The sequence below is a fragment of the Chiloscyllium plagiosum genome, unplaced genomic scaffold (genome assembly GCF_037043375.1).
Source record: "Chiloscyllium plagiosum isolate Xiang-an unplaced genomic scaffold, Cpla_swu_hap1 HiC_scaffold_18, whole genome shotgun sequence".
NCBI classification, from domain to species: Eukaryota; Metazoa; Chordata; class Chondrichthyes; order Orectolobiformes; family Hemiscylliidae; genus Chiloscyllium; species Chiloscyllium plagiosum.
In genome coordinates, this window is record NW_028270156.1 from 79,978,057 (window position 1) to 80,003,411 (window position 25,355).

Here is a 25,355-nt window from a genome sequence, read left to right on the forward strand (position 1 = left end):
CCCCCCTGCCCGCATTTCCCCTCTCACCTCAGACTGCCCCCCCTGGCCCGCATTCCCCTCTCTCCTCAGACGGCACCCCCTGCCCCGCAGTCCCCCTCTCCCCCTCAGACTGCCCCCCTGCCCCGCATTCCCCCTCTCACCTCAGACTGCCCCCCTGCCCGCATTCCCCTCTCTCCTCAGACGGCACCCCCTGCCCGCAGTCCCCTCTCCCTCAGACTGCCCCCCTGCCCGCATTCCCCTCTCACCTCAGACTGCCCCCCTGCCCGCATTCCCCTCTCTCCCTCAGACGGCAACCCCCTGCCCGCAGTCCCCTCTCCCCTCAGACTGCCCCCCCTGCCCGCATTCCCCCTCTCACCTCAGACTGCCCCCTGCCGCATTCCCCTCTCTCCTCAGACGGCCCCCCGCCCGCATTCCCCCTCTCCCCTCAGACTGCACCCCTGCCCGCAGTCCCCCTCTCCCCTCAGACTGCCCCCCCTGCCCGCAGTCCCCTCTCCCCTCAGACTGCCCCCCCTGCCCGCATTCCCCTCTCACCTCAGACTGCCCCCCCTGCCCGCATTCCCCTCTCTCCTCAGACGGCCCCCCCCTGCCCGCATTCCCATCTCCCCTCAGACTGCACCCCTGCCCGCAGTCCCCCTCCTCCCCTCAGACTGCCCCCCTGCCCGCATTCCCCCTCTCCCCTCAGACTGCCCCCCTGCCCGCACTCCCCTCTCCCCTCAGACTGCCCCCTGCCCGCAGTCTCCTCTCCCCTCAGACTGCTCCCCTGCCCGCAGTCCCCTCTCCGCTCAGACTGCCCCCCTGCCCGCACTCCCCTCTCCCCTCAGACTGCGCCCCTGCCCGCACTCCCCTCTCCCCTCAGACTGCCCCCCGCCCGCATTCCCCTCTCCCCTTAGACTGCCCCCCTGCCCGCATTCCCCTCTCCTCTCAAACTGTCCCCCTGCCCGCATTCCCCTCTCCTCCCAGACTGTCCCCCTGCCCACATTCCCCTCTCCCCTCAGACTGCCCCCACCCCATCTCTCATTCTCTGGAGTTTGGTTCCTCCTTGTCTGTTCCTGGGAACACAGCAGGCATCTCTGAGGTGAGCTAACCTATTCCAAACTCAGCAATTTCACCCTGCACCCAGGGAGGGAGGGGTAAACACTCGATTCCCATTTGTTAATGTGGGTGAGCATGTCGGGTGACTTACAAAGATGTATCTGGTGTCAGTGTTAGTCTCGATCTCGCTGTCGGAGAGCGTTCCTCTGGATGTTGCTGCCTCGAGGGTGTTCTTGCCGGTCACACTTTCTCCAGCAGCACTGCTATAATCACTGTCAGCACCCAAGGTCTCTCCAGAGCTGTTACTCACCTGCAACAAGAGATGATAACACAAGCGATTGTCAACTGCCCAAACACAACAACATGTCTCAGACCAATAGCTGCATTTGATCCAACACAACACTTACACCAAACACAGTCCCTGTCCATGTGGTGGGGGAGGGGAGTGGGGGAGCATTAGGAATCTGGGTCGAGAAGATTTCAGTAGGGATTACAAGGGGTGATAAATTGCGTACTAAATCTCCTGACAGGGGAACAGAATACAGGGAGCCCCCATGACAGGGGTATGAAGGGGGCAGTGGGAAGGTGTGTACAGAAAGTCCAGGTAGGGTTGACAGTGAAAAGTGGAAGACTTTGAAAGACTATAATAAGAATGGTGTCTCAATGGCGAGCACTACTGCCTCACAGCACCAGGGACACAAGTTCAATTTGAGCCATGGGTGACAATCTGTGTGGAGTTCGCACATTCTCCCAGTGTCTGCATGGGTTTCTCCGGATGCTCCAGTTTCCTCCCACAATCCAAAAGATGTGTGGGTTAAGTGGACTGGCCAAGGGCAATTGCCTACAGTGTCAAATGACATGCAGGCTAGGTGGATTATGCTGAGTTACAGGGAAAGGGTAAGGGGCTATGTATAAGTGGCATGCTCTTTGGAGGGCAGGTGCAGACTTGATGGGCACTAAAGATTCTTTGATTCTAAAGAAATCTTAAATCAAGAAACATGAGGTACTACATGAACCCCCAAAAGTTCCCTGAAGAAACCTTAAAGTTCCAAATCCTCTGAAGTAACTTTAAGATGCCAACTTAAGATGGCAAATAATACGATCCAAGTCAAGGTAGGCTGAAAAATTCTTCAATTACAAGATGTAAGCATCTTTGGAAGAGAGGAGCTAGTTGGCTCCATCCAAAGCTGTCCCTTGCCTGGAGATGCTTGAAGCTAGACATCCAGAACTTCTGATTCAGAGGTGGACCAAGCCAGAGATGCCTGTCTTCATAGCTCTGATGATGGGGCGGGGGGGAGGAAATTCTGACTGTAGCAATTCCTTGGACTGGAGGTGTGTGCCCAGGATGAGCAATGTGTTGCAGAGGTAGCTGGTGATAGTCATCTCTGGACAGCAGGACTGAGTCAAGATAGACAACTGGGGCAATCCAGTAGAAATATAACCAAAACTTAACAACCTGCAGATGCATCGGTTTACCAGCACTGTACAGTAGGAGCGCAAGAGAGAGTGAAGCAAGTGAGGCAAAATGCAACTTGTGAAATACAAATGATTACTCAGCTATAGCAACATACTAAACAGAGTTGTTATCAAAAACATAGAAAATAGGAAGACTAGGCTATTCAGCCCTTTGAGCCTGTTACACCATTCAATGTGATCATGACTGACCATCCAACTCAGTACCCTGTTCCCATTTTCTCCCAATATCCTTTGATCTATTAAACCCCAAGTACAATATTATTCCTCCTTGAAAATAATGTTTTGGCCTCAATCTCCTTCTGCAACAAGAAATTCCACAGGCTCACCACTCTCTGGGTGAAAGAATGCTTCTTTACCTATGTCCTACGTGGTCTCCCCTGTATCCTTAGACTGAGTGCCTTGGTTCTGAGGTTCTCAGACATCTGTACAATCCCTCTTGTATTTATCCTGTCTAGTCCTGTTAAGTTTCTGTGAGATTGCCCCCTCATTCTTCTAAACTCCAGTGAACGTAATTCTAACCGATCGAGATGATAATCAGAATCCACCCTGTCACCGCAGGAATCAGTCTGGCAAACCTTTGTTGCACTCTCTTCTTAGCCAGAATATCCTGCCTCAGATAAGGGGACCAAAACTGCGTACAATACTCCAGGAGTGGTCTCCCCAAGGCCATGCGCAAACGCAACAAGACATCCCCGCTTCTGTACTCAAATCCCCTTGCTATGAAGACCAACATAACATTTGCCTTTTTCATTGCCTACTGTACCTGTATGCTTACCTTCAGCAGCTGGTGCACAAGGATACCCAAGTCTCATTGCATCTCTCCCTTTCACTAATGTTAAGTCAATCTTAAAGATTTCATACAAAAGGATAATTTCTCTGGATCTGAATCACTGGAAAGTAATGGTGTTGGGAAATAGATGAGGCTTTGCCTGTCATGTATTTTAAGACTGTTCAGTGTTACATAATCAGATAACCAGACATTTTTTTGTTTGATTTGACTTTTGGAAGGAACTTCTTTTACTATTAAAGAAAATGTGCAGCCTGGGTACTTATGTTTTGGTGAATGATCGTGTTTAATAGACAGAAATGATCAAACCAGGTTTCATTTTGGGATCTAACATGTCCAGTTGAAACATCAGCTGGGATGGTGAAAAGGGGAGGCACTTGCTGTAATTTGAGTTAAGGCATCTGTGCCTCTGTTCAAGAAACAAAAACACCAAGGTGTTGAACATAACACCGGAGTGCTGCAGTCGAGGTAACTGCATGGATTGGATTTTGGAAAAGGCCTTGAAGTGTGAAGTGTTTCCTGGGACAAGGCGACATTCAAGTCGCTCCAAGATTGCAAATAATATTCCTTGAGTTCATTTGCAAGTCCATTTGCATGCGATTCAGTGCAGGACAATGTAAAATAGCTCTAAGTACAGGAAACACTTGTATGTCGGACAGTTAAAATTACACTCCTGCATGGGATCGCACTCAAAAGTCTGGAACCCCCATGTAATAGTGGATTGTTTGAAATGTTTGACAAAGTCTAACTTGGTAGATGTAACAGAAGGTAGAAAGTAGGATCTAGTAAGGGAGAGATACTGAACACAATTATCTAACTTTAGAATCAGAAGACGGTGCCACCTCAAATGAAGATGTCACAGCTAGAAGCAGCTACAGTTCAATTAGAAATGAAAAAAAAAATTGAACATTAGAGAGAGAGACAGAAAATGCAAATCAAAAAGAAAGAAACAATGGGAAATGAAAATGAAGAATGACAAGGAGAGAAACTTGAAAAACGAAAGCTTGAAATATGAAAGAGGATAGAATTTAAAAACTATTAACACAAGAGTGACATGGGAAATTAGATATCACTATTTGGCCAATGAAACTCTTAAAGGACGAAAGAAGAGATAATTTCAATTCCAGTGCCATCTTCTCTCCACTGCCCTTCTTCCTCCTGGCCATGCACCAGACCCAGTATTCAAATTCCCTTCTCACCAGAATCCTATGAAGTGCAGGCACTCAATGGTGTCAAAAAATATTTCACTTTATTTGCAAAAGTAGCTGGATTGACAAAGATGCCGAGATATGACTATTACAGAGCATTTTGTCAACTACAGCTAAGACGGCATTATGCATGTTATCTATATCAATGATTTGGATGAGAATGTACAAGGCATGATTAGGAAGTTTGTCGATGACACTAAAATAGGCTGTATATTGAATAGTGAAGGTAGTTAACAGAGGTTTCAGCAGGATCTTGATCAGCTGGGGAAGTGGGCTGAGAAATGGCAAACATAGTTTAATATAGCCAAATGTGAAGTCTGGCATTTTGGAAAGTCAAATCAAGGTAGGAGTTTTATGGTGAATAGTAGGGCCTTAAGGAGTGTCAGGTGCACGATTCTCTAAAAGTGGAGTCACAGGTAGACAGGGCAGGGAAGGCAGCTTTTGGTACACGGGCCTTCATCAGTCAGGGCACGGAGTATAGAAGTTGGAAAGTTATGTTGCAGTTGTACCCTGGGTTTGGGGAATCCAGAACGAGAGGGCCTAGGTTTAGGGTGAGAGGGAAAAGATTTAAAAGGGACCTAAGGGGCAACTGTTTCACGCAAAGGGTAGTGGGTGTTTGGAATGAGCTGCCAGAGCAAATGGTGGAGGCTGATACAATTACAACATTTAAAAAGCATCTGCAAGGGTATATGACCAGAAAGGTTGATAGAGGGAGCCAAGTGCAGGTAAATGTGACCAGATTAGTTTAGGATGTCTGGTAGACATAGACTGAAGGGTTTGTTTCTGTGCTGTATACCTCTATGAGTCTATGTACAGGACATTGGTGAGGCCCTACTTGGAGTACTGCATTCAGTTTTGGTCACCTTGCTGTAGGATGTTATTAACTGGAAAGAGTGCAGAAGAAATTTACAAGGATGTTGCCAGGACTCAAGGGGAGAGTTTAAGGTTAGAGGGGAAAGAATTAATGGGAACCTGAGGGGTAACTTTTTTTACACAAAGCGTGGTACAGAAATGGAATGAGCTGCCAGTGCAAGCGGTTGAAGCAGGTACATTAACAACATTTAAAAGGCATTTGGACAAATACATGGATAGGAAAGGTTGAGAAGAACATGGGCCAAGTGCAGGGAAATGGGGTTAGCGTGGATGGACATTTTGGTCAGAAAGGACCAGTTTGGGCCAAAGGGTTGTTCTCCATGCTGTAGGTTTCTAACAATTTGCAAATTATGAAACAGTTAAAAATGCAATACGAATGAACTTGCTCCAAAGTTCATCAATTAAAACTAAGAACAAGTAAAATATCTGTCATGATATTTGTAAAATTTACAAGGAAGATTGTTGAAATCACAGAAACATTTTGGAAACAAATGGAAGATAATTCTGGTAGAATTCAGAAAAAGCATTCCTGCAAGCTTAAAATCCAACTCAGATGAGGGTCAGGTATCAAAGATCATAGAAGCAGCAGTTCTGGTAGATACAGACGATCTCTCTCACAGACAGGTGATGAGATGGTCATGTGGGAATCGACAAGTAAGGTGGAGGACTGGAAAATCTAAAAATGGAAGAGGAATTATTTTTAGAGAACAAAACGGTTCTGAGTTGAGAAAGGATCACTCGACCCAAAATGTTATCTGTGATTTCTCTTCACAGATGCTGCCAGACCTGTTGAGGTTTTCCAACAACTTCTATATTAGTCTGATGTTGGCTGATGATACCAGAGGGTCAATGAAGCAGAAAATATTAATGAGGTATACATGAAGGTTACAAAGGTTAAAGAGTGACTTCGTAAATGGAGAAGTTGGAGTTGGGAAATAAATCCCTTTAAAAGAATTAATTTTATCTTGGGAAATGATCTGCTACGTTCATAACGATTGGTTTCACCAAGAGTGGTGGATCACCACTGGAGATACAACAAGATTACTACAGAGGAAACAATCCAAGATGTTCCTCATCTGTGATGTGACTATATACAAGCCCACAAAATTAAACAGGAAGAACAGATAAGTATGAAAAGGGAGATACTTTGCAAACAGTTATTAGATATAATGTTCAAAAACTTCAACAAGAGAGGTGAAGGTAAAGAGAATGAGGCTAACATACTGAGCCCATCTTCTTTAATAGAAATGCAACAAACAGATTCTGAATTGAGGTTAGTCCAAACCACTCACAGAGATTGATCAGAACTGAAATGTGGCCAAATAGCCAATGTACTAAGTAACTCAGCCTAACGGTAAATTGGCTGAACAGCTTCTGCAAGCAAGGCCTGAGGAATGCAAAGAAGCCAAGGTTACCACAGACCAAAAGTAAATAAAGGTCAACCCAGACCCGCACTACATATTGGGAGAGTTGTTATAACCCAAAACTCATTAAGCAGTCGTCAGCTAGATCAACAAGGAGAAACATTATGTTTTTTTGTGTATTCGGCAGTTTTGGCCAGAGGTGTTGGCACCATGGAGTAATCATATTTTGGAACACACCCAGGATGACCTGACTTAACCTCACTAGGTGCTGTGACTCCTGCCCTCCGGCCCATTGGCTGAAGTCAGAGAAGACGGCAGGACGGCTCAGAAAGGGGGTGTAAGAGGAGAATCCTGGCAGCCATTCCTCAGCAAGAGGCCCACTTCTGTATCAAAGTGACAACCCAGAATGTCCCTGATCACAGAGCTCTTGAAATGAATCCAGCAGCCCAATCAAGTTCACCGCAGCGGGTGGCAGGCAGTCAGCCTAACTTGGGGAAAAGATTCCCTTAACTTGTTGCTAACTGTTGTATCTTCAACTTGAGTACTTTAATAAAATTAAGTTCGAACCTCTGACCTTTATTTGTCTCATACAGTGAGTGCCTGGGTTAATATGTTTAATGAGTAATAAGGTGCCTGCATAAGAATATTGCACAGGCAGCAAATCCCAGAGTGTTATTACTTGAAAGAAACAGGGAGTAAAACAAAAAATAGCACAAGAAGAGAATGAATCAGAAATTGGAAACTTACAAGTTAATTACTCATATGCCTAGAAAAGACAATGCTATCTAACAGGAGCACGTATGAAGGAACAGAGTGCTGTGATCCAAGGGAGTAATGTCAAAACAAACTTGCCATGACATTCATTGTAGGCTTAATGTCAATTTACTATCACTGTTAATGTAACGCAGACATTGGTTTAAAAAGACTTTTGATGGAGAAGTCAAGCGTCCCAAAGATACATTTTCATTCCTCATTGTGAGATGTCTTTTCTCCACTGCCCTTATTCCTCTTGCAGTGACCATGTACTGGACCCAGTATTCAATATCCATTCCCACCAGTGTCCTGGAAGAGGGACCAGAGCTTCCTAATTTTTACTAGATTGTTTTAATGATTGCAGTTAAACAGTCCACTGCCTGAACTGATGACTGCTCTATGACAATTGGAAATGAGTGTCGTCCCTCATTAAACTGCTTTCAACAAACAGTATGATTGCAAGACAATAAACTGACTTGATTCTTTGCTCCTTCTGCATGCACTATTTTGCAGATTCCTGTATTCCTGTTGTCTATCACCGTTCTGTAATTTGCAGAGTCCAACCACAGATCCCACTGCTTCACCTGCTTGAGGATATTGTCCTGCACGTGAACTCACTCCCTAACATCCTCTGGGAGTGTATCTACACCTCAAAACCTCCAGCGGTTCAAGGTGGTAGGTTACTCCCATCTTCTCAAGGGAAGCTAGGGATGGGTAATAAATGCTGCACCCTATGAATCGATCAAAATAGAAATAGCGCAAATCCAAATTCTCAATGTGAATTATGAAGATAGGAATTGTATTGATGGAAATTATATTAATATGAACTACGATCAAAAAGCAGTATCCACACTGATCCAGACGGCACCCCATCATTTTTCGAACAATTCTTATTTTATAAAGGTTTCTCAGTTTCTCACTATACTTGTGATTTGCAAAGGTCCACACAGCTTTTGGGTGTAACTAACAGCCTCTTGTGTGAAAACCTGTGGAAATCATGGTCGAGCATATATCAGGGCTTGTTGTCGTTGCTTCTTTAAAGAGAGCGGCAAGATTAATCTGCTTCTGAATCCATGCTCTTATGGTACACAAAGCCCAAGGGATTTGTTCACAGTCAAGACCAATGCCTCAAAGCTCTGCCCATGTCATCATACCCTGGCTAAATATGATTGATGCCTGGGATTTCTGCTAAGCAGCCTGTCAGTTTTTGCACGGTGCTGAATGAATCTGGACTGTGTTAGCAGGGAGTTGGGAGCAAGGCGCGTTTGTTTTACGACACTGCGCGAGGAGCAGAGCGCGCCACACACACGTGCCCCAGCATGTCACTGCCCTACCACGGTGCTGCTTTCTGACTCCTGGCTGGTACTCCGGGTGAGTGCAGGCGGCTCACAGCTGGTGATAGACTCACTGTCACTCTTCTGGTACCGTCGAGAGGGTGAGGAGGAGAAAAGGAGCAGGCAAGAGGACAGAAGAATAAAGGAGAGAGTATTAACAGCAACACCAAAAAGGAAGATAATTTCATGTTAAAACTGCTCGATTGTGCTGACAGTCTTAATCTGATGGAGCAATCAGGAGGGGACAGAAGTTCACAGACATCTATGTTTATGCAGCACTTTCTAGTCCTTGTACAACTTCAGGCCTAATGTAAGGAGACAGGACACTGCTGTTCTCTTTGTATACAAGCCATGAAGGAGCATTCAGACCTGGTTCTAAATTTCTCACTCACCCTGTCCTCCCTCACTGGGATGCACTGAGGCAAACTCCTTCCTGTTATAGAACCTATCCAGCTTTCAGGGCAAGGTTGAAAAGTGGAGGATTGGCAGCATGGAGGTCATTTAGGACATTCACAGAACTAAAATCATTCATCGCCTCACAAATGTGGAAAGCAAGTCTCTCACAGAATGGAACACTTTTAGGGCAAAAGGTGAACAGAGAACAAGTCTCAGGCCCATGCAACCTGATGTTTTTCCTGATTTATGACTGAAGCAGCTATTTGCTAGACCCTTTCACGTCCGAGACAGCTTGTGCAATCCTTTCTCCGTCATGTTCAGCTGTATTTGGCCTGAAATGTTTCACGTGCATACTGCTATAGCTCCAAAATGTTTAAAGAAAATAGCAACTAGTTATCAATAGAAACATGTTTCAGACCGGCATTCAATAATTCACTGACTCACCTAAACAAAGAACGTAAGAAACCAACTCTTCAGCCACACCAAACTCCAATTCAGTATCACAGTCAATGACAGTTTCTGTAGCATCAGAATCACCATGCATTTAGCAGGTGAACACAATACAACCTTGGATCTGCCTGGCACTGTCCCAAGACCATTTCTCACCAGCAGCCATGGCTCACTTCATCACCCAAGCCCAGAAACCCTTCCCCCATCTCAGCTCCATTGCTCACCTGTACCCCACCTACTGCCCCAACCATAGGTCGCTCCTTGTGTTAGCAACAAGCAGTAAGCACTAACCTGCGAGCTGGTCGCACTCAAGCCGCTGTCAGCGCTGATTTGCGATTTCTTCTCATCTGGGTCCAAGTCGGACGTGTGTCTGGAGTTCTCTGTACCTGCAGGCAAGAGACCCATGTGAACATGTTGGGAGAGGAGCCATGCTGAACCGCAGCCTGTCATCAGTCGTAACACTCCAGCTCTCACTGCAGTGTCAAGGAGGGAAAGCTTCTCAGGAAACCAGAGACTAAAGCTATTTGTGTTCCAGTGCTACAGGCTGGAGAGGGATACGCTGGCGTGGTGCAGGTCATCTGTAACCATTTTCCCATGGTTCTCTTTAATGCTTCAGCTTTCACATCAATGGCTCATATCTGAAAGCTTGCCCCTCTGGTTCCAAACTTAACAGCACAAGATCAATATCAGTAAACAACCTGTCACCCCCCCAGCCACACCTGCCAATTATCGTTCTGCTCCTTGTCCCCACCCAACTGTTACTGATGACAGTCCTACAACTTTAGAATTATCCGAACTAACCGTGTCAAAGAAAGACCGTTATTTATAAGAATTCACCCAAACCTACAGGAAAAAAAGTTTGATTATTTCCAATTCCGCATCCAAATTGACCAACTCTGGAAGCAGCTGAGACCTCCTTTGGAGATGTCTCCCCAGGTCCCAGATCCCTACCATTTCAGAATCTCAGAATTATTATCGAGCTGAGGAAGGCCATTCAGCCCATCATGCCTACCTCGGTTCTACTACCTTCTGCCAGTCTCCTGTCCTTCCCCAGATCCCTGAACACATAATCCAAAAAAAGATCAATACTCTTGAAGGCCTCAATTGAACCTTCTCCCATCACATTTCCAGGCAGTGCATTACATACACTAACAGCTCACCATGTGAAAAAACTTTCTTTCCTTGTATCATTCTTGCTATACTTGCACATCACTTCAAATCTCTGCCCTCTCATTCTTTCCCTTGTATAACTGAAAATAGCTTCTCCCTATCTATTCTACCCTGCCAACTCATGATTTTGAAAACTTCTTCACAATCTCTTCTCTCTAACCTCCCCAACTTGTTCAATTTATCCTGATAACTGAAGTTTCTCAGACCTGGAACCATTCTTGTCAACTGCTTCTGCATGCTCTCCAATGCATTCACATCCTTCCTATAATGTTGTGCCCACAACTGTACACGATATACAAGCTGAACCCACATTGCCTTTCATATTCCTTTTTTAAAAGGGAAAGTACTCCTGTCCTCGCATCTTTCAGTGTGAAACCATCGCTGATAATATCACCCCATGTATGGTCTCTCATCACCCTTCAGTAGCAAGTTTTGGCCATTATATGCTCTGGGTGATTGCTGCATTCTACAAAGCTGATGTGTGCAATGGTCTTGTCATAAGGCCAAAGACACCAGCCGTCACATACAGATATTTGGACTATTCCCGGTTTCAATTTACCTGCTTTTCTGCAAGCGGTGGTTACAAACACCCTGTAATATAATGTGTAAAAATGAGAGCCTGATTCCAAATCGTTTTGGGTAGCATCCCACAACCCAAGACACTGATGTCAATGGGCTCAAAGGGCAGCAATGGAAGACAAAGAGCTGAACTCAACCCGAGCGCATTGGTCACTTGCCCAGTGGACTTCAGGCCAAAGGACCAATCGGCAAGCTGGTACGCAAGCATGCGTTGTGACTACACAGCAATGAGCTCACTCCCCACCCACTCCCTCACACCTGCACCCCGCAGGTTCATTGGGTGAGACAGTGCGAGAGGGAGGGAGGCAGGGAGAAGGATGGGAAAGACAGCATGGGCAAGGGGTTGAAGTGAACAGAATGAGTTGGAGAGAGCAAGAGAGATGGGGGGGGCGGGAGAGAGAGAGAGAGAGAGAGAGAGACAGCAAGAGAGAGAGAGACAGACACACACAAACACAAACCCAATAGCATATCTATAGGTGAGAGGCGACGAGTCTAAGGCACAGATTGCAAGGACTGTGATTCAAACAGAAGACATGGCTAGGGTGTCTAGCTCTAAAAGTAAGAAGTACTTTGTATGACAGGGCTGAGTTGTCAAAGTCCTTACTCTGTTTCTCCAAAGCTTTTTGTTTTCTCATATCCTGGTGCTTGTTCCACAACTCTACAACCCAAGATGCATTGCAAGCAGGAAAGAAAGACACAGAGTCAGAGATCGGCTGAATAGGTGAAATGGAGGATACAACATGACTGAGTAGAAGCCACTCCCACACGGAGACAGAGAGCTTCCTGGTAGTGACCTGTGAAGCTTGAGGTCGCCAGCATGGCCCACATTACCAAGTCGTCTGGAGAATTACAGTCCTGCTATGAGGCTTCCTACACTCTGGCACTGAGCTTCAGAGTAACCACTATTGGAGCAGTATTCAGACCCAATACTCTTTCTACATCAATAAGGATTCTGCCCCTAGTCCCGGGTCCAAGCTAAATGCTTCCCTCGTAAGATTCACAACACTTTCTTCCCTCAACCACACTAGACTCTCAAGGATATTGATGTGGGGTTGGGAAGGTCGTGGATAATTGGATAATAAACCCCAAAGACTTTTGTGAACAAATAAAGTGCAAATAGTTAGCTAGAAAAAAAGTTGTCTGTTAAGAACCCGAGAAATTTGGATGCACACGCAGAAGGCAGAGACAATGAGTATTTTGCAACTTCGAGATAGTGAAGAATGTGAAGGTTGCGCTGAATGAGGAGAGGGTATGGGCAGGGTATATTAAGCAAGATGTACTGGAAAAAGATAAATATTACTGAAAACTAGTAAGCCATCCTGGATTTCAGCCTGCATTGCTTAAAGTTGAAAAGCATTAGTCATAATCTCTCAATCTCACTAGACAGAACAGAAGAACCAGAAGTTGGAGGGTTACTAATGTTACAACATTCGCTCAAGTGATGGCCTAGTGGTATTGTCGCTGGACTGTTAAACCAGAGACCCAGGTAACATTCTGGGGTCACAGGTTCAAATCCTGCCTTGGCAGATACTGGAATTAGAATTCAACAAATATCTGGAATTAAGAGTCGAATGATGGCCATGTCAATAGTTGGAAAAACCCATCTGGTTCCCTTGAGGGAAGAGAACTGGCGTACATGTGACTCCAGACCCACAGCAATCTGGTTGACTCTTAACTGCCCTCTGGATAATGAGGAATGGGCAATAAATGCTGGCCTAGCCAGCGACACCCTCATCATGAATGAATTTTAAAGATAAAGATCAAGAAAGGGGAGAGGGATAAACCATAGTCCTATCAGCCTAACATTAGCAAAGGGAAAGTTATCGGGAACAATTCTCAGGGACAAAATAAAATTTCATTTGAAATCAAGGAAGGCCAGCGCAGATTTGTTTAAAGAAAATTGTGTCTGCCCAATGTGACTGAATTCTTCAATTTCATGACACAGAAGGTTGGTCAAGGTGGTACAGTAGATGTATATATGGACTTTCAGAAGCCACTTGAACACATACCACATAGGAGGCTTATTCAGAAGATGGAAGCCTCTGGAATTAAGTGGCAGTGTAGACAGAAGTGTGACAGAAAGCAAAGGGTCATGGTGAATGGAAGTTTCTCAGACAGCGGCACTTTGCAGTGGTGATCCCCGAGAATCAGTTTGGGCTCATTTCTCTTTGCAATGTTTACAAACCCAGACTCAGATAAGAGCATTATAATGTTTCCTAGGTGGTACATAACTTGGTAAGGCAATAGACATTGAAGGACAGTGATAGTCACCAGGGTGGGAGAGACAGGATTGGGAAATGAACTCAAGTTTGGTGGATGGAGGTGAAGTATTGGGAGAAGTAGGAAGTGAAGCATTATGGAAGGATTAATATGAAAAGTAAATTGTGAATGACAGGACAGAAAAAAACATGTCGCTGAAGAGATGACCTTAGCCTTTATGGACACAAATCCAGAGAAAGTTACAAAGGATTTAGGAGGAGTAGGCTATTCAGACCTTAGAGTTTACTCCTCCATTCAGTAAGATCTCAGCTGATCTGGTGGTGGTCTCAATTTCACTTTTCATGGACTCCCTTGTCAATCAATAATGACGTAACCCAGCCTTGAGTATACTCACTGACTGAGTCCCTCACCGCTCTCTTGGGAAGGGAATTCCGTAGACTAATGGTCCATAGTAATGGTCATCGCCGTCTTAAAAGAGAGATCCTTTGCTCTTAAATGATCTCTCCAAGATCTGGTATCCTCTCCACGTGGCAACGTTTAGCATCTAGCCTGTCTACTCAGACCTTGTATATTTCAATCAGATCACCTTCTATTCTTAACCTAACCTGCTCAATCATTCATTATGAGATAAACCCACCATTCCAGGTATGAGTCAAATGAACATTCTTGGAACTGTTGCTAAATTAATCAGCTCCTTTTTCGGATGAGGAGGCCAAAACTTCATATAGTGCTCCAGATGAGGTCTCATCAAGGCCGTGAGCAGCTGCTTTAAAACATCCCTATTCTTATCATCCATTTGCTATTAACTGAGACTTCCAAGATGTGTGCAGCATACAAACCCCTTTTGCATTTCATTATCTCTCTTGGCAACGCAAACTCAAGTGTTGGGACAAAGAGGAGACAGCAGTTCAGGTGTGGAATGCAGGGATGAGGTAGAACGAGAAGAATGTGAGCATATATGAAGAGAGGGAGAATGCAAACAGTGTTATAACATAGACAAGTTACACTGGTTTCTGAACAGGGAAACAGAATACAATACCAAACGGAGTGTGCTGGAATATTGTAAATCCCTAGTTAGGCCTCAGCTGAAACACTGTGGACAATTTCTGCCCACAATTCAGATCTAGAGAACATTTCCCAGAGTGGGTGGCACGGTGGCACAGCGGTTAGCACAGCTGCCTCACAGCACCAGAGACCAGGGTTCAATTCCTGCCTCAGGCAACTGTCTGTGTGGTGTTTGCACATTCTCCCCGTGTCTGTGTGGGTTTCCTCCGGTTTCCTCCCACAATCCAAAGATGTGCAGGTTAGGTGAATTGGCCATGCTAAATTGCCCGTAGTGTTAGGTGAAGGGGTAAATGTAGGGGAATGGGTCGGGATGGGTAGCTCTTCGGAGGGTCGGTGTGGACTTGTTGGGCCTAAGGGCCTGTTTCCACACTGTAAGTAATCTATCTATCTAACGTTACTCAAGGTGAGGGAGAAGGCGGAAACATTAGCATTGTTCTCCACTGAAACTGAGAAAGGAAAGAGGTGGCAGGCAAGGTTCGCAAGAGGTTTTGACAGAGCTCACAAAGGAAAAATGATTCCCTGTGGTGAGGAGGTTAATAATTCAAAAGCATGGATGCAGAATCATTGGGGAAAACAATCTGGGTAAGGGGTCAGCCTTTTAAGACTGGAATGAAAAGGAATCTTTTACTCAGTTGTTGGGATCTCAAACGCTCGAACAGAAAAGTAGTAGAGACTGGTGCTGTAAAAAAAATTGTAAAGGGGAAAACACTATATTTTCTGACAGATGCACTGGTCAGAAGCCTAAGGCTGAGAGAGTTTATGCCAACTATAAATGGCTTCTTGAGAAGGATATTCTGGCATCGAGGGAACGCAACAAGGACTGGCTCTTGGGGCTGCAGGACAGATGTATAATCAGTTAGGATCGTATTCACTTGAGTTTAGAAGAATATGGGGAGAATCTCATAGAAAACTACAAAATTCCACATGGAGTAAATGCTGGAAGCATGTTCCCAATGACTGGGAAGTCCAGAATCAAGGGTCACAGTTTAACAAAACCGGGTAGGCCATTTAGGAATGAGATGAGGAGAAATTCCTTCAGCCAGAGAGTGGTGACCCCATGGAATTCTCTGCTACTGAAAGCCGTTGAGGCCAAAAAGGAAAAGGTTTTCGAGAGGGAGTTAGATATAGTTCTTTGGGCTAAAACGATCAAAGGATATGGGGAGAAAGTTGCAACAGGGTACTGAGTTGAATAATCAGCCATGTTCATACTGAGTGGCTGAAAGGACCAAATGGCCTTTTCCTGCTCCTATTATTTTGTCCCTATGGCTTTAATGAGGTCAACCTTGTGCAGAGTGTTGGGCTTCTTACCCCAAGGAAGGGCATATATACCCTAGAGTTTGGGAAACAAGGTTCACTTAACTTACTCCTGGGTTGAGTCTTAAAAGACTGAGTAGGCTACACTGACATACTCTGCTGTTCAGAAGAATGAGAAATGATTCCATTAAAACAAAATTGTTAAGGGGCTTCACCGAGTACAGAGAGAGAGAGAGAGAGAGAGAGATATACAGAGCTCATTCTCTCCTGGCTGGGGAATTAAAACAAAGGAGCACAATCTCAGTGTAAGGTACCAGCCACTTCGGACTGAGTTGGGAAGAAATTCCTTCACTCAAGGGAGTGGAGAATGTTCGGAAATATCTACCCAAGCCAGGAAAGCAGACTAAATGAGTTGCCATAAGAGAAAGGAATGACAGCACGTTTTCGGTAATAACGACTGTGAGGATATTGCAAGCACGTGGAATTGGGGTGGAAATTAAGTCACAGTTTAATTAAATAGTAGAGCAGGTCTGATGGTGCAAATAGTCCTCCTTTTTAAATTTTAAAAAAACAATGTAGGGTGAAGATTGATTGCATTTTCAAGGACAAATAAGGAGCTGAATGTCCTTCCTTGCTGTTTAGATTGTAAAGGAAAGGCAGTTTTTGGAAAGGGGAAGGGAATGAGGCCTGGAACCAAAAGGCTGTTCCATCGATCGACGGTGGGACCATCAGTAACCTTGCACCAGTCAGCCAGCTTCACAAAGCCAGATTGCAATGACACATTTCTTCACTTGATGCTGCACTGGTTGTGTTCCTGCGCAGGAGGGACACATGTAATCAGTAAACCTTTCGGCTGAAATCTCTCAGCCAAGCAAAGGAGACGGGCAGTCAGGGAATTTTGGAAGGGGCTGCCCTCAAAGCCTTGAACCACTGGGCAGTCAACGTCTGGAGATACAGTGAGCACAGGACAAGAGATGACACAGGCTTTGGGGAGGGTCATCACTGCACACAAGGCAAGCTGAGGTGGGACGAAATGGAACAGCAATGGACCCCAAGGCGGCTTCAAAAGAACATCAGTTACGGCTTTCGTCAAAGTATGCAGAAGGTGAAAGTTCACCATATTAAGCTTACATTTGACAGTTTAAGAACACTATTTGGCAATGCACTTCCCTCAGGAGCTGATAACTACCCTCAGCTTGGAAATCAAATCATCTACTGAACTTGAACAAACACTCACCAAGATGAGGGTCTCGCCACCACACTGCAACCACAATCCCACAGAGGCTACAATGCACAGCGCACGCCTATGTTCACATAACATATCGTCTCAGCAACTGGCATCAGGTATATAATGAATTCTCTCCCCTCTCAGGCCTTACTACAGTCTGCATGGGAGCTTGACTATATGAACACTGGCCTGGCAGTGTCTCTACAGGCCTCACAGCAGCCTGGTGTGAACACAGGCTTGTGGAGAAAATAGTGAAGGGGAAAATTAATCTCTACTGAGGGGGGTAAAACTTGATCAGGGAGAGTCAGCACCAGCTTCATTGGAGGGAGGCCTTGCCCAATAAATCTGGTGAATGATTTCAAGGAGGCGACCAAACGTTTGAATGAGGGTAGTGTAGTTGATGTAGTTTATAAGGATTTCTTTGACAAGATCCCATATGGGAAACTGATAACAAAGGTAAAAGCTCATGAGATCCAGGGTAACATGGCAAGCTGGATCAAGGATTGGTTTAGCAACAAGAGATAGAGGGCAGCAGAAGTCGGTTGTTTGTGTGACTGGAGCCTGGTGCGCAGTAGCGTACCATAGAGATCAGTGCTGGGTCTTTTATTTGTTATGATATTCATAAATGACACAGATAAGAACGTGTGGGACGATAAGTCAGGTGCAGATGACACAAAAATCAACTGGGTGGTTGACAGTGAGGGAGGGAGGTATTAGGACACAGGAAGAGACAAACAGATTAGTCAGATGGGCAGATGAAATTTAGGATGAGGTGGTGCACTTTGAAAGAGGGAACAAGACAAAGGAGCACTCAATAAATGACAAGGCGCTAGGAAGCTCAGAGGAGTAGAGGGATCTTGGGGTGCTTGTCCACAGATCCAGAGTGGCAGGCCAAGGTAATAGGGTAGTTAAGCAGGTTTGTGGAACACTTGCCTTTATCAGTCATGGTATGAATTTTAAGAGCTCGGAGTTGTATACAACTTTGGTTAAGCTGGAATATTACGTGCAGTTCTGCACACCACCCTATAAGGAAGATGTAATCAAACTGGAGTGGGTGCCAAGGAGATTCACCAGGATGTTGTCTGGAAAGGAGCGTTTCAGCAATGGAGAGAGGCTGGATAAATTTGGGCTGTTTTCTTTGGAACAGAGAAGGATGAGGGGCCACCTGCTGAAAGTGTATAAGATTATGAGGGACATGCACAGCGTGAACAGAAAACAACTGGGTCCCTCAGTTAAGGGTCAATAATAAGGGGGCATCATTTTGAAGTGTTTTGCAGGAGGATTACAGGGGATTTGAGGAAAGGCTTTTCCACTCAGAGGGTTATAGGGGTGTGGAATGCACTGTCTGGGAGGGTAGTTGAGGCAGGAAGCCTCAACCTTTAAAAAGCACTTGGATGAGCATTTGAAATGTCATAACATTCAAGGCTGTGGACCTCGTGCTGGAAATTGAGACAGCGTAGTTTGGTAGCACAGACCCAGTGGGCCAAAGGCTTCTACTAGTATTAAACACAGGTCAGGCAGTGAGTACACAGGGCTACACTGTATCTGGTGTTAACACAGGCCCGACAGTGTACACACAGGGCTGCACCTTACCTGGTATTAACATAGGCCTGGCAGTGTGTACACAGGGCTGCACTGTACCTGGTGTTAACACAGGCCTGGCAGTGAGTATACAGGGCTGCACTGTACCTGGTGTTAACACAGGCCTGGCAGTGTGTACACAGGGCTACACTGTACCTGGTGTTAACACAGGCCCGACAGTGTACACACAGGGCTGCACCTTACCTGGTATTAACATAGGCCTGGCAGTGTGTACACAGGGCTGCACTGTACCTGGTATTAGCACAGGGCTGCACTATACCTGGTATTAACACAGGCCTGGCAGTGTATACACAGGGCTGCACTGTACCTGGTATTAACACAGGCCTGGCAGTGTATACATAGGGCTGCACTGTACCTGGTATTAACACAGGCCTGGCAGTGTGTACGCATGGCTGCACTGTGCCTGGCATTAACACAGGCCTGGCATTAACACAGGCCTGCTCTGTACCTGGCGTTAACACAGACCTGGCATTAACACAAGCCTGGCAGCGTTTGTACAGGGTACACTAACACAGGCCTGGCAGTGTGTACACTGTACCTGGTGTTAACACAGGCTGGCAGCGTTTGTACAGACTATGCCGTACCTGGTATTAACACAGGCTGGCGGTGTTTGTACAGGCTACGCCTTACCTAGTATTAATACAGGCCTGGCAGTGTTTGTACAGGCTACATCTACCTGGTGTTAACCCAGGCCTGGCAGTGTGCATATCGGCCTCTTCAGACTCTACAGCTATTGATCTGGTCTAATCACAGAATGATAGTGAGATTTGACCCGACTGCTTCAATCTCGGTTTGTGATATGACCTACACATACATGCAATACACACCGATTGAAGCAACAAAATTCTCTTCATTCAGACTCCTGGTGTCATACTCGCCCAGCCCCTTGCTGATGGCAGCTTTTGGAGGGAGCTGCAGGTGGGTCATCGGTGCACTTGGAGGTTTTGTCTCCCCCTTTGAGGGCACGGGTTCCTTACTAACGGGCACTGTGCCACCATCTGTCGGACTGCGCTTCTTCTTGTCGGGTTCTAGTGGAGGAAAAAAGACAGAGCGGGGGGGAGGGGAGGGGGGGGATATTTGAGGCAAGGGGTGGGGGTGGCGCAGGGGCGGAAGGCAGCATGGGGAGGGAAAGGAGGATGGCGCGGGGAGAGGGAGTGGTGCGGGAGGGTGGCGCAGGTGGGCAAGGGGGCAGAGTGACACAGGGGGGTAAAGGGGGCAGGGTGTCGTGGGGGTGAAGGCAGCAGGGTGACACGGGGGGTGAAGGGGGCGGGGTGTCGTGGGGGTGAAAGCAGCAGGGTGACACGGGGGGGTGAAGGGGGCAGGGTGACACAGGGGGGTGAAGGGTGAAGGCGGCAGGGTGACACGGGGGGGGTGAAGGGGGCGGGGTGTCGTGGGGGTGAAGGCAGCAAGGTGACACGGGGGGGGTGAAGGGGGCAGGGTGACACAGGGGGGTGAAGGGGGCGGGGTGTCGTGGGGGTGAAAGCAGCAGGGTGACACAGGCGGGTGAAGGGGGCAGGGTGTCGTGGGGGTGAAGGCGGCAGGGTGACACGGGGGGGTGAAGGGGGCAGGGTGTCGTGGGGGTGAAGGCAGCAAGGTGACACGGGGGGGTGAAGGGGGCAGGGTGTCATCGGGGTGAAGGCGGCAGGGTGACACGGGGGGGTGAAGGGGCAGGGTGTCGTGGGGGTGAAGGTGGCAGGGTGACACGGGGGGGTGAAGGGGGCAGGGTGTCATCGGGGTGAAGGCGGCAGGGTGACACGGGGGGGTGAAGGGGGCAGGGTGTCATCGGGGTGAAGGCGGCAGGGTGACACGGGGGGGTGAAGGGGGCAGGGTGTCATCGGGGTGAAGGCGGCAGGGTGACACGGGGGGGTGAAGGGGGCAGGGTGTCATCGGGATGAAGACGGCAGGGTGACACGGGGGGGGTGAAGGGGGCGGGGTTCGTGGGGGTGAAGGGGGCAGGGTGACACGGGGGGGTGAAGGGGGCAGGGTGTCGTCGGGGTGAAGGCGGCAGGGTGACACAGGGGGGTGAAGGGGGCGGGGTGTCGTGGGGGTGAAGGCAGCAGGATGACACGGGGGGGGTGAGGGGGCCGCGCGGCGGGGAAGGGGGTGAGGGAGAGAAGTAGGGATGCGTGGAGACATGGACAGAGATCAGAAACTCAACAAGAACAGTTAAAAATCAGTACATATCAAAATCAAAACTCCATCATAATTCTGAGTAGCCTTCATCAAATCTTGTTTATTGGAACAAAGCAAATTCTACTGGGTCCTTGTATCGAATTAATTATGGTATAAATGGAGGTCAACTGCAGCCTACAATGCGTCATATGTAGGCCCAAGATCCTTTTTAGAAGTGTTGGAGATTTCCCCTAAACCATCGAACTAGACAGTGACTTCCAGACCCACACTATCCTCAGAGGGAAGAAGCTTTTCTCTGTGTCCCCTTTTTAACAGCTCACTTTAAACCAGTGCCCTCAGGTCAGTGACCTCTCCTCTGGGGGAAATACGGTCCCCCTGCCCACTCTGTCCAAACCCCTCAGTGTTTCGTACATCTCGATGAAGTCAGCCCTCAGCCTTCTCTGTTCGAAGGAGAACTCCAGCTGCTCCAATCTTTGCTCAGAGCTGCAACTTCCAGCCCTGGCAACGTTCTTGTAAATCTCCTCTATTCTCCTCAGACCAATTATCTCCTCCTTGGAACCTGGTGACCAGGCCTGGACACACAACTCCAGCTCTGGTGTGAGCAGTGCCTTGTATCGTTTCAGCAGCAACGCATTCCTGCCCTTGTATTTAATACCTCGCCCAGTGAAGGAAAGTACCCCAAATGCATTCTTCACCACATGTCCCGTCACCTTCAGGGATCTGTGGAGAAGGATTCCACAGTCTCTCATTGCCTTCACCTAACTCAATACCTTCCCATTATTCTGTGTTTCCGTGCTTTGTTTGTCTATCCCAGGTGCCAAACTCTGAACAGTGACTAATCCCTTCCTGTGCTGAATGCAGTTTCTCCAGCTGCACTGACTGGTTACAGCTGGGAGAGTGCTGCCTTACCTTTGGTGTAGTAGTGTGTGTGCGCGATCTCCAGCAGAGTGAAGACACTGGCCATTCCTCCCAGCCCTGCATTGCTGTACGAATGCTCCAGGCTGGACACACAGCACTTCAGCAGGTCCAGCATCCCACGGTACACCTTCTTACTGATTTCCTGCAGAGGGGACAGCAAGGGCAGTACTCACCAGATAGTACGATGCATAGCAACAAAACATACCCTTCAGATACACAGAACACAACAGCCACACAAAACCACGACAGAGACGAGGAAGTGTCTAACTGCCCAAGGGTCAGCACTGAGGAACGCTGCACAGTCCCGGTTGGTCGGAGTGGGAGTGGGGTGTGCAGCTGAAGGGGAGCAGTGGGGAAGCAGGAGGAGGGGATGACAAGGGGTCAGACTGGACAATTGGAGGGGCACGATAATGGGGTGGGTGTCAGGTGGGAGAACGGACAACAGGGGATGCAGGAAAAGCTGACAACAAGGAGTACTGCAGGAGAGCGCGACAAAGGTGGAGGGGGGAGAAGTGGATGAAGTGGGAAGGGGTGAAGTGGACGACGGAGCAGAGGGGGAGATGGGAAAGGGGGGTAAAAGCTGAAATGAAGTGACGGTTGAGTGGATATGGATGAGAGTGTTGGCAGGTGAAGAACGGTGTAGGGGTTGGGAGGGAGTGGAGAGGTCAATAGAGATAGAAAAGGGTGAAGCTGGTGAAAAAGGTTGGGGGAAGCTGGTGAAGAGGTGGTGGACCATGGAGGACGAGGGAGGGTGAGGGGGCGAAAGTAGGAGGGGAGGAGGGCGGGGGGAATAAGGAGCAGGGAGAAGGGGCAAGGGCTGGCCTGTTTCGAAAGGGGGATATGACCATTGGCTCTGCCAACCTCGGATGTTCTGAAGGACCCCTTACCACGTCCTTCAATATATCGAGCCGGGCATCCTCCTCCGACTGGATTGTCCGGTTCAGTTTACTCAGGACAAACACTCGAAGCTGCTCATTCTCCAGCAGACGGCGAACTTTCTTCAGATTTAGCCAGCCAACACCCTGACCATCCAGCACACTGTGCACCAACTCCTTCAGGAACTGCTGGTTCTCACTGCAACATACACAGAGCAGCAGTTAGCAGCTTCAGGCCAGCCTGTGGGTAACACACAGGCATATGTATCCCATGGAGACACACCCTGGACACAACTAAATCCCCAGAAACCCCCAACAGACACAGCAACCCCTCAACCCCCACAGGCACATCTGCCATCGTCTCTCCTCCCACACAGACACACGACCCCCATCCATTTCCTCAGATATGCTCCATCACCTACACACAAACTCACACCCACTAGAAGTTTTGAGCAAAATAGCGAAAGCAAGCCTTGTGTTCCTTCTGTTCATTCCCATGTACCGTCTGCCATGTCCTCCCCCGCACCCAGTGCTGCTCCCTCCCCATATACCTGCTGTTGTTCACTCTGGCCTGTGGTGAGGGAGACTCCCTCTTCACTGTTGGGCTGTGTTTGATCACAGAGGATTTCTGATCAACCAGGGCCCTCCGGTTACCTGGACACAAAGGAAAACAGAGTCAAGCCGGTAGGCTGCTGGCTTCCCCCGGGCCGAGAGTTGTCACACAACAAGTGCAGGGTGGTTGAAGGAGAATACAAGTCAATCTGGTGCATGAGAGCTGCAAACCTACATCACACATCAGCAGAAAGTAGCACAGAAAGCTGACCGAGTCCAACAAACAAAATATTGAGAGAGAGCAAGGACGAGGAGCACAAGTGATGAGGAACAAGGTCAGGGAGTGAGGGAGTGTCCAAGGGAAGTAGTCAGAGGATGGCAGGATGAGGAGCCGCAGGGTGAGTGGGGAATCCCTCTATCAATCTTGTGGAGAGCAGGGAGATCATGTCAGAGCTGTACAGAACTTTGGTTTTGCTACAACTGGAGTACTGTGTGTAGTTCTGGTCATCACAGTAAAGGAAGCATGTGATTGCACTGGAGGGGGTGCAATGCAGATTCACCAGGAGGTTGCCTGGGATGGAGCATTTCAGCTATGGAGAGAGGCTAGGTAAGCTCAGGTTGTTTTCTTTGGAGCAGAGAAGGTTGAGGGGGAAGGGGGTGGGGGGCTCCTGACAGAGATGTCTAAGATTATAAGGGACATGGACAGGGCAAAGAGCTGCTGTTCCCCTCGGCCGAAGAGTCAATACCAAGGTGCATAATATTAAGTTGAAAGGCAGGGGGCTTAGAGGATGTTTAGGGTAGTTTGGTTTAGCTCAACTGGCCGGACTGTTGGTTTGTGAAGCAGTGTCATGCCAACAGCATGAGTTCAATTCCCAATTACCAGCTGAGTTTACCATGAAGGGGTCTCCGCAAACTCTCCCCCCAACTGAGGTATGACGGCCCTCGGGTTAAACCACCACCAGTCATCTCCCTCTCTCTAATGAGAGTGTAGCCCTATGGTCTGGTAAGACAATGGCAACACAAGAAAGTATGCAATGGAGTTTTGAGGAAAAGCTTTTTTACCCATACGGCAGTAGGGTCTGGGATAGCCTGGGAGGACAATTAAGGCAGGAAACATTACAACCGTTACAAAATACTTGGATGAGCACTTGAACTGTCATACCATTCAAGGCTATGGGACTAGTGTTGAGTTAGTACAGAGTCAATGGCAGAATGGAAGTGTAAAGGCAAAAATTTGGGAGCCATCAGGAGAGGGGGCTTGGGGTATGACAGAGGTCCTGGGGGTAGAGGGGAAATGAAGGGGGTCATGGAGGGGGCTGGGGAAATAAAGAGGGTCTTGGTCGGGGGGGGGGGGGGGGGGGGAGGGGAGAGATGAAATGAGGGTCCTGGGGGTGAGGGTGGGGGTTAGGATGCTGGTCACATGCAGAACCAGAAGAGCAGTAAATGAGCAGCAAACACAAGGCAGACAGCTGAGTGAGTGGAGGGAGGGAAGACAGGGTGATGTGACCTTAGTTACCCAATGACAACAGGGGAGGGTGCAGAAAGAGGGTGAGAGAGAAACAACAAACAGCCCAATGAAAGAGGCACAGCATTCAAAGGAAGGAGCTGGCAGCCCATGCAGAAGACCCACCTTCACTCCCCACTCCAGCTTCCGTTATTATCTCCAATATAGTATTTAGCCCAAATACTGGGACATACAAAATCACAATTAGTGCTCAATCAGCAGAACAATGCAGAAAGAAAGAAAAATCATCCAAAAACAGGCAATTCAAATTTGACAGTTTTCCAGGGGTAAGTGAGGAGGACAGCACTCAGACAGTGCCTCACTCCGCAGTGCCAGTTAGACTGGGAGATACCAAATGGCAAGCTGGCTCAGTGCTGTGGGGAAACCCAAGGTGCAAACATGCAGGGTGAAGGACAACCAGTAAGGATTGGGAAATAAGCAAGGGGAGACTGCTGCTTTCAAACAACACCAGAACAGAGTGCTGAGAATAAGTAGAGAATGAATTCCCCACCCCCCCCCCCCCCCCCCCGACCACCCTCCGAAACACAGTAATCAGGACATGGATCACATCAGTAATCTCTC

At 47.7% G+C, this 25,355-nt stretch overlaps 1 protein-coding gene across 1 annotated transcript in view; it reads right to left on the minus strand.

Annotated features, from left to right (window-relative positions):
- The window catches only part of madd (MAP-kinase activating death domain), a 170,631-nt gene that overhangs the window by 44,251 nt on the left and 101,025 nt on the right, over positions 1 to 25,355 (minus strand). Inside the window, exons 17-25 of the mRNA XM_087996208.1 lie at positions 24,900 to 24,956; positions 23,269 to 23,371; positions 22,730 to 22,916; positions 21,834 to 21,984; positions 19,619 to 19,819; positions 12,027 to 12,080; positions 9,965 to 10,059; positions 8,828 to 8,911; positions 1,184 to 1,342 (exon numbers count right to left, since the gene is read on the minus strand). Coding sequence (XP_087852334.1) covers positions 1,184 to 1,342; positions 8,828 to 8,911; positions 9,965 to 10,059; positions 12,027 to 12,080; positions 19,619 to 19,819; positions 21,834 to 21,984; positions 22,730 to 22,916; positions 23,269 to 23,371; positions 24,900 to 24,956 — 1,091 coding nt within the window. The remainder of the gene's footprint in view (positions 1 to 1,183; positions 1,343 to 8,827; positions 8,912 to 9,964; positions 10,060 to 12,026; positions 12,081 to 19,618; positions 19,820 to 21,833; positions 21,985 to 22,729; positions 22,917 to 23,268; positions 23,372 to 24,899; positions 24,957 to 25,355) is intronic.